The 14,486-nt window shown below is 43.6% G+C and overlaps 1 protein-coding gene across 1 annotated transcript; it reads right to left on the bottom strand.

Annotated features, from left to right (window-relative positions):
- Positions 1–626: 626 nt before the first annotated feature.
- LOC112582362 (tau-tubulin kinase 1-like) lies at positions 627–3,758 on the bottom strand. Its single transcript, XM_045164403.1, has 3 exons — positions 2,759–3,758; positions 1,812–2,010; positions 627–838 (listed from the first exon to the last, which is right to left on the bottom strand). Exons 1-2 carry the CDS (start codon positions 3,363–3,365, stop codon positions 1,853–1,855), a joined length of 765 nt encoding a protein of 254 aa, XP_045020338.1. The 5' UTR covers positions 3,366–3,758; the 3' UTR covers positions 627–838; positions 1,812–1,852.
- Between the last annotated feature and the right edge of the window lie 10,728 nt (positions 3,759–14,486).

Genomic DNA, 14,486 nt, shown 5'->3' with positions numbered 1-14,486 from the left:
CTTAAGCCATCTGGTTTGTGGCAATTTGTTACGGTAACCTTAGGACACTCACACACCCCTCTTTGTGTCTCAAGCCCCTGAGAATTCTAGTGTCTTCCTAAGTCCAGATCTTACCACCCTGTTTAGTTTACCTGCAACAGTACCAAGTCAGTGAATTAAGGATGATCCTGCAGTGGGTGTAGTACACCTTTCCCCCACTGCTCTAAAGCAGTGGTTCTGAAACTTCAGTGTGCTTCAGTAGCACCTGGAGGACTGTAAAACCCTGATGGCTAGCGGCCTACCCTCAGAATTTCCAACTCAGTAGGTCTGGAGCAGGGTCTGAGAATGTGCATTGCAAACAAGTTCCCAGCTGATGCTGATGCTGCTGTTCCAGGCAAGCTAGGTCATCCAACAGTTCCTTTCAATAAAATATAGTAGAGGCTAGGGCACCATCACGCAAATTATTTACAATCGTATATTTTAATTTATTTGGGGCTGCAATAAAAGGATTTAAAACAGGCTTGACAAATAGCGGAAAGTAATCCCTTTCAGTGACAGTAAGGTGGGCCAAAATAAATAGAACAATGATAGATTTGAGTCAGTGGTATTTATGGGAAAAAAACAAAACAAAACAAAACTACAGCTTATTACTTTCAAACAAGCTTTTATTTCCAATGTGAACAATACTATCACATTATCTGTAAAAGGTAAGAGTCAAGTCAGAGGTCAGTAGTTAGTATCACTTTGGGGCATTGAAACTTTGAAACAAAATTAGTATTTCAGGCTAATGAAAACAAGAATATCCATGAAGAACAGATTCATCTTTTCTTTTGCTGTCTGCTTTTTCTATGCCTTCCCACTGTAGGATGAAATAAGAGCCAGTTAACAATTGTACCTGAATAACATGCAGTGACTTTCTAAATATGAGTCAACACTATCTACATCTGTTTTCTCAATGTTTTCTTCTTGTGACCCAGACCCTTGGTGATCAGGGTGCACCTCATTGCTCACGCAAAACTTATCTCCCTCTTGCCCACCACTATAAATGCTTGCTGTTTCCTTGAAAGGCCACACTGTTATTTAAATAAGCCATTCCCCCTAAAAAACTGGTGTTCCCTTGCACAAATCATCAATCCCTTATATTTCCAGACCTTCAGTTTCCACATGTGTAAAATGAGGATGAGGCTTTATCAAACATCCACATGCATGAAAACTAAGAAAGAGTGAGAGAATGAGTGAGAGAGACTAAAAGATGAATGAATAGAGGAAAGCGAAACAAAGATTTAATTACCAACTCAGTGACAGCCAATAATATTACTGAGACTAGTTTCCTTTTCTTTTGAATAAAAAATCTAAATTGAACTAATATTTGTGAATCAATCCTGAAGTGCAGTTCTCTTGAAACCCTTAACATCTCACTACTTTGTAAGGAATCGCTTTCTCAAAGTCATTGCCAGTACAAGAGACTACAATTCTGTGGCCAGGTGATGATGACCCAGCTAATGCATGGCCTAGTCACTGTAGCTGCTGCTTCTGGTGACCATTCTCTAAACAAGCACTGGTCTCCATTTCCAGGTCTGGTAAATTTCCCATCTGTAGTAGACTTAAAGCTACAGGACAAAGGACTTGTGGCAATAAATGAAATACATTTCAGAACACACTGCCTCCTACATTATCTAGAATTCATTATTAACAATAAACTGTTTTTCCAAAATTAAATTTCAACAATTTTCTTATTTACTTTACAGAAGAAAAATTAAAAAATATAAAGCTGTTTTTAACAGGTATGTGTCAGGAATGGTTATGTCGTACGAAAGCCTATACAATAATACCTGTATTATCCAGAGCTGCTTTTTGCTGAGACCACATCCATTCAGAGTCCTTCAGGTTTTTCCTTTCCAGCCTCTTCCTCTTCATCAGTGTTTTCATACTGATCCTCACCGTCATCATTGGGGCAGAATGATGCAGACATTGGGGTCCAAAGTTGGCAGGGAAAATATCCCAACTGAAAATCAGCAGCAGAGTCTAGGCCTGAGAGAAGAGAAATAGGTTTAATACAAGAAACAACAAATAATACCTGGATACATTTCTAGCCTCCCATCATGTCTGCTGCTTGACAATTTTCACAAACATTTTCCCCCTCTCTCCAGTAGATCGGCACACAGATCTCTCTGATTATTTCTGGCCCCTTTGGAGAAGGGATCCGAATCATTTGATACTGGTACCATTTTGTATGGGTTTGTCGGAACTTCAAGGGAAAAAATGCTCCTTTGACTTAAAGACAAATTCTATGGGGACGCTCACAGATTCCTCAGTCGCTGAAAAGTGCCCCTGTGCTATGTCATCATTTTCTCAGATCCTCCTACCGAGAATATTCACATTTGTTAAAGCCGTTGACCAAAAGGGAGGGATGCCACTTGTTTGCCTCTAGGTTGGTAGAAGGCAGCATGCTTTTTCTCGAGACCATGAAGGTCTACAGAACTGGGCTTCCACTTGTGTCAATTGTGCCCGGAGGTTTGTGAGAGTTCTGACCCACTGCGTGACAGCTAGAGACCTACCTGCCTTTGAGCTCAATGGCCCCACAAGGGCTCAGCCACCACTTGCCCGCCTCAGCCCCTCCGGGATCACAGGCCTCAACCTCCCAGTCTCAGAGGCAGCAGTCAGGGCTTCCTCGCCCAGAACTCGGCCTCCACTGCTGGTTCCTCTGTCTTCTAGGAAGCAACCCCCTCCGCAGGATCCCGCAGCTCCCAGGGTGGAGCGCCCTCCACCGGCTACTCACCCTGCAAGACTCTGCCTCCCTCTCCCACGTCTTCCTGCTCCTGAGGAGGCACCGGACCTTCTCCAGGCTCCGAGGGTGGCTGGGAGCGGCCCCTGGCCATCAGGCGGTCAGTGGGAGGCCGGAACAGGACACGTTTGTTGCCATGGAAATTGTGTAGAAAGGAGTCGACGTCACTCCAGAACAGGGGCCCAAACGTCTCCACGCAGAACCCAAGGCCTATAACCCCTGCCGCACCCTCCTGCTCACTGTCGTCCTCCTCTTCCTCGCCCTCTCCAGACAGGTGCTCCTCCTCCTCCACGTCCTCCAAGTCGAAGTCAATCTCACCCTCTTCCTCGTCCTCCTGCATCTCTACATCTTCCTCCATCTCCTCGTCCTCTAACGGCTCTCTACCACATTCCTCTTCCACTGCGGCCTGTGGCCAACCCTGCTCCCCGGGAAGGGCTCTGGAGACCTCCAAGGAAGCCAGAAGAGCCGTGGCCTCCTCGACTCCTTCCGTCCCCTCCCAAGCAGATGCTTGGACCCCAAGGAGACTGGGGTCACGGCCCGCCCCGCCACCAGCTCTCTCCGGGCCACCTGGGATCCAATAGTGCTCCTCTATGGCAGACATGGCAGGAGAGACGTGCCAGACAGTGATCGTCCTGCAGTGCGGTCTGTGGGGAAGATGGCGGCCGCCGGGCTGAGTGTTGCGCTGAGGAGACGCTGTTGGCAGTGGGACCGCGGGGTGGGGGTGGGGACAGCAGAGACGTCGGCTGCACAGGGAACAGGAGTCTGCGACTTGCTGGTGTGGGCCCCACAACAGGAATGGTGAGGGGGTGGCCCGCAGACCGGCCCACCAAGACCGAAGCTGAGCTGGCGGTGGACAAGGCGGGAAAGACCCTGATGGGCTGGCGACGGTAGGTGGAGCTGGAAGGGTCAACCGCGACCACTTCCTCCAGCGCCAGCTCTAAGCTCATTTGCCAGGAGGCAAGGATTGGCATGACCACCGTCCAATGAGTGATCAAGGCTTTCAGATTGCATGGAAGCCTTCCAGCACCAGGTCATACTTTGAGCCCTCAGGAGTCCCTTCCTTTACATTGCTGCTGCTGCTGTTGCTGCTAAGTCGCTTCAGTCGGGTCCGACTCTGTGCGACCCCATAGACGGCAGCCCACCAGGTTCCCCCATCCCTGGGATCCTCCAGGCAAGAGCACTGGAGTGGGTTGCCATTTCCTCCTCCAATGCATGAAAGTGAAAAGTGAGTGAAGTCGCTCCGTCGTGTCCGACTCCTAGCGACCCATGGACTGCAGCGTACCAGGCTCATCCGTCCATGGGATTTTCCAGGCAAGCGTAGTGGAGTGGGGTGCCATTGCCTTCTCTGTCCTTTACATTGCACCATTGCAAAAACGAAATGGCAATGTCCCTACAGGCGGCACCCTGGGGTATGGGAAGCTGGGTGTGGTCCCCAGTTGCCACCTTGTGTCAGCTCAGGTCATCACAGATACACTTATTTTAAAAAGTTCATAAAGCCTTGAGAAAGAACATCAAAGGTAAGAGCTGGAGAAATTGGAAAACATAAACTGAATTAAACGGGAGCACTGGATATGAAATAGAAAAAATGAAACACACTACGTAAAACTAAAAGGTCATCATATGGTCCAGTCGATTTTAAGCATGGCTGCTCATTAGCAACATAGCTGTAGCTTTGGAGAATAAAAGCAATACCTTGGCATTTTTCAAAAAATTCTAAGATAATTCTGATATGTGTCAGGTTTTTCTATTAAATGGTATCTTTGGTGGTATAGAACTCTCCTACTTTTGTGTTGACCACTCATGGAACAATGGTATTAAGTGAATAATAGCTACACACTAGTACGTATAATATATATTTTAGAAAACTTATTAATGTTTGCCTAACTAAAAAATTTATGACATTTTGATTCCACTTGTTTGACTTAGTATGAATAGAATGCTAGATTTCTAATTTTAAAAAAAAGGTGTGCAACAACCAACAAAGTTTTACTATATAGCACTGGGAACTGTAGTCCCTTTGTCAATCTCCTGAAATACCTATAATGGAAAACAAACTGAAAAATAATATATGTGTGTATGTATAATATAATCACCTTGCTGTGCACCTGGAACTTTGTAAGTCAACTATACATCAATAGTACGTATATATATACACACATATATTTATTTATTTATTTATTTTCTTTATATATATGTAAATATAAAGAAAAAAAGATAAAGTGCATAGATCACATATGAACAACTGTTTCAACCTCCTGTGAGAGACAGAAAGAGACTTTGCAGGTTTTAATGTTGCTAAAGTTACTTAGAAAAGAACATACAAGTTGACATGGATGCCTCGAGAATGGAGACTGGAGAGTGGAAGGAGTAAAAATAGGAGCTGAAAAGGGATTCATCGGGGCTCCCCAATTCACTTCAAGGCTCCGAGAAGTGAAGAGAGACTTCTTTTCATGACTGGGCTAATCACCTGCTCTACACTAAACAGTGACACCCCCTCCCAAATTCATATATTAAATGTTTACCCACTCCATCTCCCAGGTGATGGTATTTGGGAGTTATGGCCTTTAGTAGGAGACACAGTGAAGATAATCAACCTTGCCCTATATAGAGCTTATGCATTATAGATTTCACCCCTTATACCGGCCTTCTTTTCTTTTACCTAGCTCATACTCAATATTTTCAATGGGGATAGTCCATTGGGTCCCAAGCTGTCAAGCCCATTTCTAAGTGACAAAGACTCAATTTAACTTTATGAGCCATATGTCCGAGTGCCTATGCCCACTAGGGGATATGTTAGGAGCGTGGCTGCTATCATCTGGAGCACTGAAACACCACAATCATAAAATTCTTGAGGCAAATACATCTATTGGCTCTCTTCAGTAGCTCCCTTAACCCTATAGGGGCATCTTTTAAAAATTTAGTGATATCTTCAAGTATTCCTCTATTTTGTTCCCCAGTATTATGTTCAAAGCGTTTTCCTAAAGCATGCATTTCAGCATTTGCTGAAAAGTGAAAGTGAAAGTCACTCAGTCACGTCATGTCCGACTGTCTGCGACCCCATGGACTACACAGTCCATGGAATTCTCCGGGCTAGAGTACTGGAGTGGGTAGCCATTCCCTTCTCCAGTGGATCTTCCAAATCCAGGGATCAGACCCAGGTCTCCCACATTGCAGGAGGATTCTTTACCAGCTGAGCCCCAAAGGAAGCCCAGCATTTGTTGAAGTCAATTCCCAATCTATTTGCAGAAGTCTTAAGCCAATAAGCGCTTTTTATGTTTAAAAATATGATTGCACTATTGTGGTGAATGTCACAGGCATTTAGTACGTTCACAATGCTTCTCAGCCATTCTCTCTGTTGTCCCTAAATAAATCATCACTCCTAAAGGAAACCCCATGCCAGTAATCAGTCCTTTTCCATTTCCCCCTCACTGCAACCAGGCTCTGATAACTACTAATCTTCTGTTTACCTCTATGAACTTACATTTTCTAGATAGCTGAGAGAAATAAAATCCTACAATATGTGACCTTTTGTGTCTGGCCTCTCTCATTCCTTTTTGCGGCTGAATGCTATGCCCATGTACAGAGGGTCACATACATCGACCCCTGGGGATATGACTGTGTAGTAGAAATACAGATGATGAAACAAGGAATTCCCAAACACATGATATGGTGATATACATCAGAGGGGCTCCTAGACCAGGCTTGAGGGTTTGCAAAGAAAACTGGATGTCTAGGACAGGAGTGAAAGGAAGTATTGATCCTCAGGCTTTTTTTTATCTTTCCCTCAACCCTGCCATAATGTACAGGCGAGTCCTGTTTTCTGAGTAAAATGTAAATCCAACCACTTCCTAACTACCTTTGCTTTTGTCACCCTGATCCAAGACACCATCATCTCTCAGGTGGACTACTACCATGGCCTCCAAACTGGCATCTCCACCTTCAGTTTTACATCCTGGGGCAAATGTCATAGATTAGCTCACCTGACTCCATCCCAATCCCAATTACACCAGGTAAGTCTTGATAGAAGTTGGAAACCAAGTCTACCTTTCCTGACGTCTTGCCTGGATGGCCTAGATTCCATGACTATAAGCTTCTTCCAAGTAGATAAGAAACACCCGTGAGACTTGGAAGGAGAATGAGGTGTATTCCGTGATTCTCCTGTGGTTTCTGTTTTCTGTTAGTGAGTGTGGGCTCATAAAATTTCACTTCTTTTGCATCAGTGACAATAGAGGCCCCGGGGTACAGTTCCTCGCTTTGTGGGTATCAAAAGGCAAGGCATGAGACATCTACTTTGACTGTATAGATGGAGAAGGAGTCAGTGTGGTCTCGCAGCCAAAATCTGTGATGGTCTCAGCAGAAACAGAGTAGTCCAGTGGCTTCCTCGCTTCCCACCCTCCTGATTATGCCAGTTATGTGGTATTATTCAGGAAAAGAGTTCTTTAACTTGTAAATACCTGAGTTAAATAAAAATGACCACCTCCCACAAGTCTCTCATTCTTTTTCTTCATTCCCCCAGCTGTTTTGTATACTCGTATCATCTATTTATGCAGGCCAGTTTTAAATTTTGTAAATTCTCCAGGCAAGAATCCTGGAGTGAGGTTGCTATTCCCTTCTCCAGTGGTTCTCCCTGACCCAGGGATCAAAGCCAGATCTCCTGCATCGCAGGCAGATTCTTTACCATCGGAGCCACCAAGGAAGCCCCAAGAATGCGGGAGTGGTTAGCCATTCCCTTCTCCAGAGGACAGACTGACACAGAGATTGAACCCAGGTCTCCTGCACTGCAAGCAGATTCTTTACCATCTAAGCCACCAGGGCGGCCCTTAACAATGGCCTCATATAGTATATATTGTTGGGACTTCCCTGGTTGTTGATGGTTAAGAACCTGCCTGGCAATGCAGGAAAAGCAGGTTTGGTCACTGGTCAGGGAACTAAGGGGCTTTCCCAACAGCTAGTGAGTGGGTAAAAAGAATCCTCCTTCAGTGCAGGAGACACAGGAGATGCAGCTTCGAGCCCTGGGTCAGGAAGATCTCCTGGAGGAGAGCATGGCAACCCACTCCAGTATTATTGCCTGGAGAATCCCAATATTTGGGGATTTAGGAGCCTGGAGGACTACAGTCCAATGGGTCTCAAAGAGTCAGACACAACTGAATGACTAATCAGACATGCACACAGGGAATTAAGATCCCACATGCTGCTGAGCAGCTAAGCCCACGTCTCACAACTAGAGAGCTGCAACTACTGAGCCCACGTGCCACAACGCGCACTGGAACAAAGATCCCACCTGCCACAACCAAGACCCAACGCAGTCAAATAAATATTAAAAACAAAACAAAAATCTTACGACTTAAAAAAGATAATGACAGTAATTATGCTCTAAGTAGGCAAGAATGTGGAGCAAGTAGAATTCTCATTTCCTGCTATTGGGAATATAAACCGGTACAATCATTTTGAAAGATACTTGAGATTACCTAGTAAAGTTGAGGGGCTTCCCTGCTGGCTCAGCAGTAAAGAATCCACCTGCCAATGCAGGACATGCAAGTTTGATCCCTGGGCCAGGAAGATCCCCTGGAGAAGGAAATGGCAACCCACTCCAGTATTCTTGCCTGGGAAATTCCATGATCAGGGGAGCCTTGCAGGCTACAGTATATGGGGGTCACAAAAGAGTCGGACATGACTTAACGACTAATCAACAACAGGTACAGTTGAACTGTTCCTGAGCCCAAGCTTGCTCTGCTCCCTGCACGATGGGCTAACGAATCAGAGATAAGGTGTTGAGGCAAGGAATGCGATTTTATCTGGAAAGCCATCCGACCTATCAGATGGCTGACTAATGTCTCAAAATAACCATCTTATCAGGGTCTGGATACAAGATTCCTTTATAGATCAGGTGGGAGGAGGTGAGGAAACAAAGTGAAAAGCCCATAAATGTTGTCAATATCTCTTCGAATGGCAGGCCTCGGGAAGGAGATGTTGAACTTCTTCCTTTCAGTCATCCACATGTGGATAGGGTCTTGAACAAAAGCAGTTTAGTTTAACAGTTAGGCAGAGGGGCAGGATTCTCTGAGGCAGCCATTGTGTATGACTAGAACAAAAGCAATGAAAAACAAGTCAAAGGAACAGTTCCAGCATGGGGTCAGAACTGGCTTTGCCCTGCAACAGAACTTGGGCGCACACTATGATCCAGGACTTTCATGTCTATGAATGTACTGGAGATCAGGGCTTCTCAACTGTTGACATTTTGGAAGAGACAATTCTGCGTTGTGGACTGTCCTGTCCATCGTAGGGTACTTAGCAGTGTCTCTGGCCTCTACCCACTAGGTGCCAGCAGCACATCCTCGGTTATGACGACCAAAAATGTTTCCAGACATTATCAAATGTTCCTTGGTTGGGGGGCATTGTGTATAAAATTGCCCTCAACTGAGAATCGAGAGAAACTCTCATGGATGGGCATCAGGGAATATGAATGAGAAAGTCCACTGCACAATGATTTGCAAAAAGATAAAAATGAAAACAACCCATATGTCCACAAACAGGAAATAGACACATTGTGGGATTTTCATATGATGGATAACTGTACAGCAATGAAAACTGACTTATAAGTTGTACACATCAATATACATAAATCTCACCAACACAGGGTGATGGGGGAGGGGAGAAACACAAGTAATACATCTAGGATAATTATATTTGCATACACTCCAAAATGGACAAGAAATAATGTAATTTGAAGGAACATGTCCATGCAGTGAATGTATAAATAAGTGAATTATTAATAAACTTCAAGATAGTTGTTACCTCTGGGAAGGAATGAGAAAGTGAATCATGGAGGGCACAGGTAGGATTCAAAAGCATTGGCTATGTCCTAATTTTCAAGCTGTGTGATGGGTAAACAGGTTTTATATTATTATGATATACCTTACATATATGCTGTATTATCTTCTGTATATACGAAATAGTTCATAATTGATAAGGAACTGATGGGGACTAAAATATGGTGGGAAATGGAAATAAAGGCACTGGAGTACATAACAAATTGAATGAGAGGGAGAGAAAAAGAGCTAAGTTTTAGGTGCCTCTTGGAATAGTTTTAAACTGATTTTCTTCATGGATTTGGTGATGAGATCAATTCCTCATCTAAGCGCACATAAACCATTGCTTAGACTTCTAAGAAATGTAAATTTCATGCCTCAAAACCTATGCTATAATACTATGTGATTCATATCACAGAGGACTTAATAATACCACATTTCACAAAACATCATTTTCCAAGAGCCCTGCCATGTTAAGAGTTTTGAATGTGTACTCCTTTGTATTCCTTGCAGTTACAAGCATCTGAAAATAGGGAGCTTAGAGTACAGTGATTCTTCATCACTAACTGTAGTATCATTAAACTATCCCTAAGTGGTAACAGAAAATCATTTCCATCTCTGGCACCCACCATACCCCTTTCTTTTTCTCCCAGTGGTAATCTCCCAGGTAGTGGAATAAAGGAGAGTTTTGGATCACATCCTTTCAGAAGATGGAGCCATAACCAAGGAAAAGATCAAAACACCCTAACCTTTCCTGGCTGAGGCAGATAGGTACAAGACAGGTCTTATCCTAAAGAAGCCCCAAATTTTCAAGGCTGAAGGACTCAGTGAGAATATATTCAATACATGTGAAAATAGGGAAACCCACAAACACCCAGAGTAACAGGAAAGGGTTTGTCCCTGACCTGATTTAGGGACCATCTCTCAGAGACCCAGAGAAGCCTGACATGTTAGAGCTTCAGCAACCTTCAGTGAAGCAAGGCTGAGGTTCCTCCCTCACCATGAGAGGCGTCACGTACATCTATGTGGATAATGTGGCCCACTTGTCCTGTGGCCTGTATACAAAGCCACCACCTCTTAGATTTCTCTCAGTCCTGAGAGTATAGCACTGACTGTGCCACTCAACCCTCAGAAGCACAGACTCAGTGAAGAGGCACACACATGCCTCTTGGGGCTGGGGACATGGGGCCACTTGGGGAGTAAATTCAGGGCCCTAGGTACCTGGACCATAATGAGAGGCAGGGACATGGACTCAAGAGTATGCACCAAAAAAGGCTTATCTCAAAAGGAGGTGTTTTTTGTTTATAGTGAACCTCCAAAAATTCTTAAGCCCACAGAAGGGCCTTTCGTATTAACTATGGCTATACATGGGTGGCTCAGTGTTAAGCAATTGCCTGCAATGCAGGAGACCCATGAGATGCAGGTTCAATCCCTGGCTCGGGAAGACCCCCTTCAAGAGGAAATGCCAACTCATTCCAGTATTCTCACTGGGCCAGTGAGACACTCCTATGGACAGAGGAGCCTGGAGGCCTACATTCCACAAGGTTGCAAAGAGTTGGACACGATTGAATTACATTACATTAACTATATTAACACAGAAATACACACACACACACACACACACACACTCCTAGCATGGCATGAGCCAAACAACCAATCTGAAGCCTTTCAAGTGACCCTCAGATCAGATCAGACCAGATCAGTCGCTCAGTCGTGTCCGACTCTTTGCGACCCCATGAATCGCAGCACGCCAGCCCTCCCTGTCCACCACCAACTCCCGGAGTTCACTCAGACTCACGTCCATTGGGTCAGTGATGCAATCCAGCCATCTCATCCTCTGTCGTCCCCTTCTCCTCTTGCCCCCAATCCCTTCCAGCATGAGTCTTTTCCAATGAGTCGACTCTTCGCATGAGGTGGCCAAAGTACTGCAGTTTCAGCTTTAGCATCGTTCCTTCCAAAGAAATCCCAGGGCTGATCTCCTACAGAATGGACTGGTTGGATCTCCTTGCAGTCCAAGTGACACTACATGGATAAATTTCTACTTGGACTGTTATTTCATTAAGCAACAATGAAAAAAGGTCTTGTGCCTTTTTTCTTTGTTCTAGCCATAAGTAATACTCTGTGATAATACATTTTTAAATGACAAAACCACAGTCATGGAAAAGGGTTGTGGATACCTTACACTAACTTCACTTTAACAAACCTTTATGAAGCACCTATGAAGAAGAAACCACAATGCTTTAGAAGAGACGCATAGAAGCCTGTAAGTTCCGAAGCTCACACTTGAGGGAGTCGGGGAGAAACATTAATAAATAATGTTAATATACTCAAGGATATGAGATGAACTAGCACAGAAAATAGGAAAAGGTATTGCTGCTAACTAGCGAGCATTCAAGTGGCCAGAACTAAATACAGAAATAAGGCCTTCTACCCCAAACCCCTGGTACTCTCCTCTGATCCTCACTACTCTGCTCAAATAGCACTTTACAGTTTTCCTTCAGTAAGTTCCAGATATTAGGCCCATTTCTCCTTTCAATTTTCTTTAGATGAGGAGATATTTCAGACCTAGACCAAGGTACAGAGATTACTACACCCATGCAACCATCGCTCATCTTAAAAACAAAAGATTACAAATAAAATTTAAACCCATTATACCTCTCCCCAGTTGAAATCTCCCTCTATTGAATAAGATTTAACCACTGTCCTAAATAAGGTTATTGTTTTCATACACACCTTTCTGCATGCTACATATGTATGCATCACTCCTAGTTATACCTTTTACTACAAATATATGAACCTATAATCGATATAAGAACTGTTGCATCTTTTTAAACTTCACATATGTATGGTATCATAATGCCTTTCCCCTTTCAGAAGTAGGTTTTATCTATTTGTCACTTGGACCCCTGAACCTTTGCCCCTTGCTATAAGCTGTATTTTGTCCCCCTAAAAAGATATGTTGAAGTTTTCCCCCTTGAACCTGTAAATGTGACATTCTTTGGAACTAGGATATTTGCAGGTATAATAGTTAAGATGAGGTCATACTGGATTAGGGTGGGTCCTTAATTCAGTGTGACTGATATCCTTATGAGAAGAGAAAGGACAAAGAAACAGACAGGGGAAAACGCTATGTGACGATGGAGATGCCAATGACTGACAGCAACCACCAGAAACTAGGAGAGTGGCATGAAACAGATTCTCCCTCAGTGCCTCCGGAAGGGACCACCCTTGCTGATACCTTGACCTCAGACTTCTGGCCTCCAGAACTGAGATAACGTATTTCTGTTGTCTTAAGCCATCTGGTTTGTGGCAATTTGTTACGGTAACCTTAGGACACTCACACACCCCTCTTTGTGTCTCAAGCCCCTGAGAATTCTAGTGTCTTCCTAAGTCCAGATCTTACCACCCTGTTTAGTTTACCTGCAACAGTACCAAGTCAGTGAATTAAGGATGATCCTGCAGTGGGTGTAGTAAACCTTTCCCCCACTGCTCTAAAGCAGTGGTTCTGAAACTTCAGTGTGCTTCAGTAGCACCTGGAGGACTGTAAAACCCTGATGGCTAGCGGCCCACCCTCAGAATTTCCAACTCAGTAGGTCTGGAGCAGGGTCTGAGAATGTGCATTGCAAACAAGTTCCCAGCGGATGCTGATGCTGCTGTTCCAGGCAAGCTAGGTCATCCATCAGTTCCTTTCAATAAAATATAGTAGAGGCTATGGCACCATCACACAAATTATTTACAATCGTATATTTTAATTTATTTGGGGCTGCAATAAAAGGATTTAAAACAGGCTTGACAAATAGCGGAAAGAAATCCCTTTCAGTGACAGTAAGGTGGGCCAAAATATATAGAAGAATGATAGATTTGAGTCAGTGGTATTTATGGGAAAAAAAAAAAAAAAAACTACAGCTTATTAGTTTCAAACAAGCTTTTATTTCCAATGTGAACAATACTAACAAATTATCTGTAAAATGTAAGGGTAAAGTCAGATGTCAGTAGTTAATACCACTTTGGGGCATTGAAACTTTGCAACAAAATTAGTATTTCAGGCTAATGAAAACAAGAATATCCATGAAGAACAGATTCATCTTTTCTTTTGCTGTCTGCTTTTTCTATGCCTTCCCACTGTAGGATGAAATAAGAGCCAGTTAACAATTGTACCTGAATAACATGCAGTGACTTTCTAAATATGAGTCAACACTATCTACATCTGTTTTCTCAATGTTTTCTTCTTGTAACTCAGACCCTTGCTGATCAGGGTGCACATCATTGCTCACGCAAAACTTATCTCCCTCTTGCCCACCACTATAAATGCTTGCTGTTTCCTTGAAAGGCCACACTGTGATTTAAATAAGTCATTCCACCTTAAAAACTGGTGTTCCCTTGCACAAATCATCAATCCCTTATATTTCCAGACCTTCAGTTTCCACATGTGTAAAATGAGGATGAGGCTTTATCAAACATCCACATGCATGAAAACTAAGAAAGAGTGAGAGAATGAGTGAGAGAGACTAAAAGATGAATGAATAGAGGAAAGCGAAACAAAGATTTAATTACCAACTCAGTGACAGCCAATAATATTACTGAGACTAGTTTCCTTTTCTTTTGAATAAAAAATCTAAATTGAACTAATATTTGTGAATCAATCCTGAAGTGCAGTCCTCTTGAAACCCTTAACATCTCACTACTTTGTAAGGAATCGCTTTCTCCAAGTCATTGCCAGTACAAGAGACTACAATTCTGTGGCCAGGTGATGATGACCCAGCTAATGCATGGCCTAGTCACTGTAGCTGCTGCTTCTGGTGACCATTCTCTAAACAAGCACTGGTCTCCATTTCCAGGTCTGGTAAATTTCCCATCTGTAGTAGACTTAAAGCTACAGGACAAAGGACTTGTGGCTATAAATGAAATACATT

Source organism: Bubalus bubalis, chromosome X, assembly GCF_019923935.1.
Source record: "Bubalus bubalis isolate 160015118507 breed Murrah chromosome X, NDDB_SH_1, whole genome shotgun sequence".
In the NCBI taxonomy this organism is placed as follows: domain Eukaryota; kingdom Metazoa; phylum Chordata; class Mammalia; order Artiodactyla; family Bovidae; genus Bubalus; species Bubalus bubalis.
This window is presented reverse-complemented; position numbering and strand designations above follow the sequence as displayed.

Bases quoted from the DNA above. Each gene is read 5' to 3' on its own strand.
- LOC112582362 (XM_045164403.1), bottom strand. From the start codon at position 3,365: ATGTCTGCCATAGAGGAGCACTATTGGATCCCAGGTGGCCCGGAGAGA. The intron at 2,011-2,758 runs GTGAGTAGCCGG...CTCTTCTCTCAG, and splicing joins GGGAGGCAGAGTCTTGCAGG to GCCTAGACTCTGCTGCTGAT.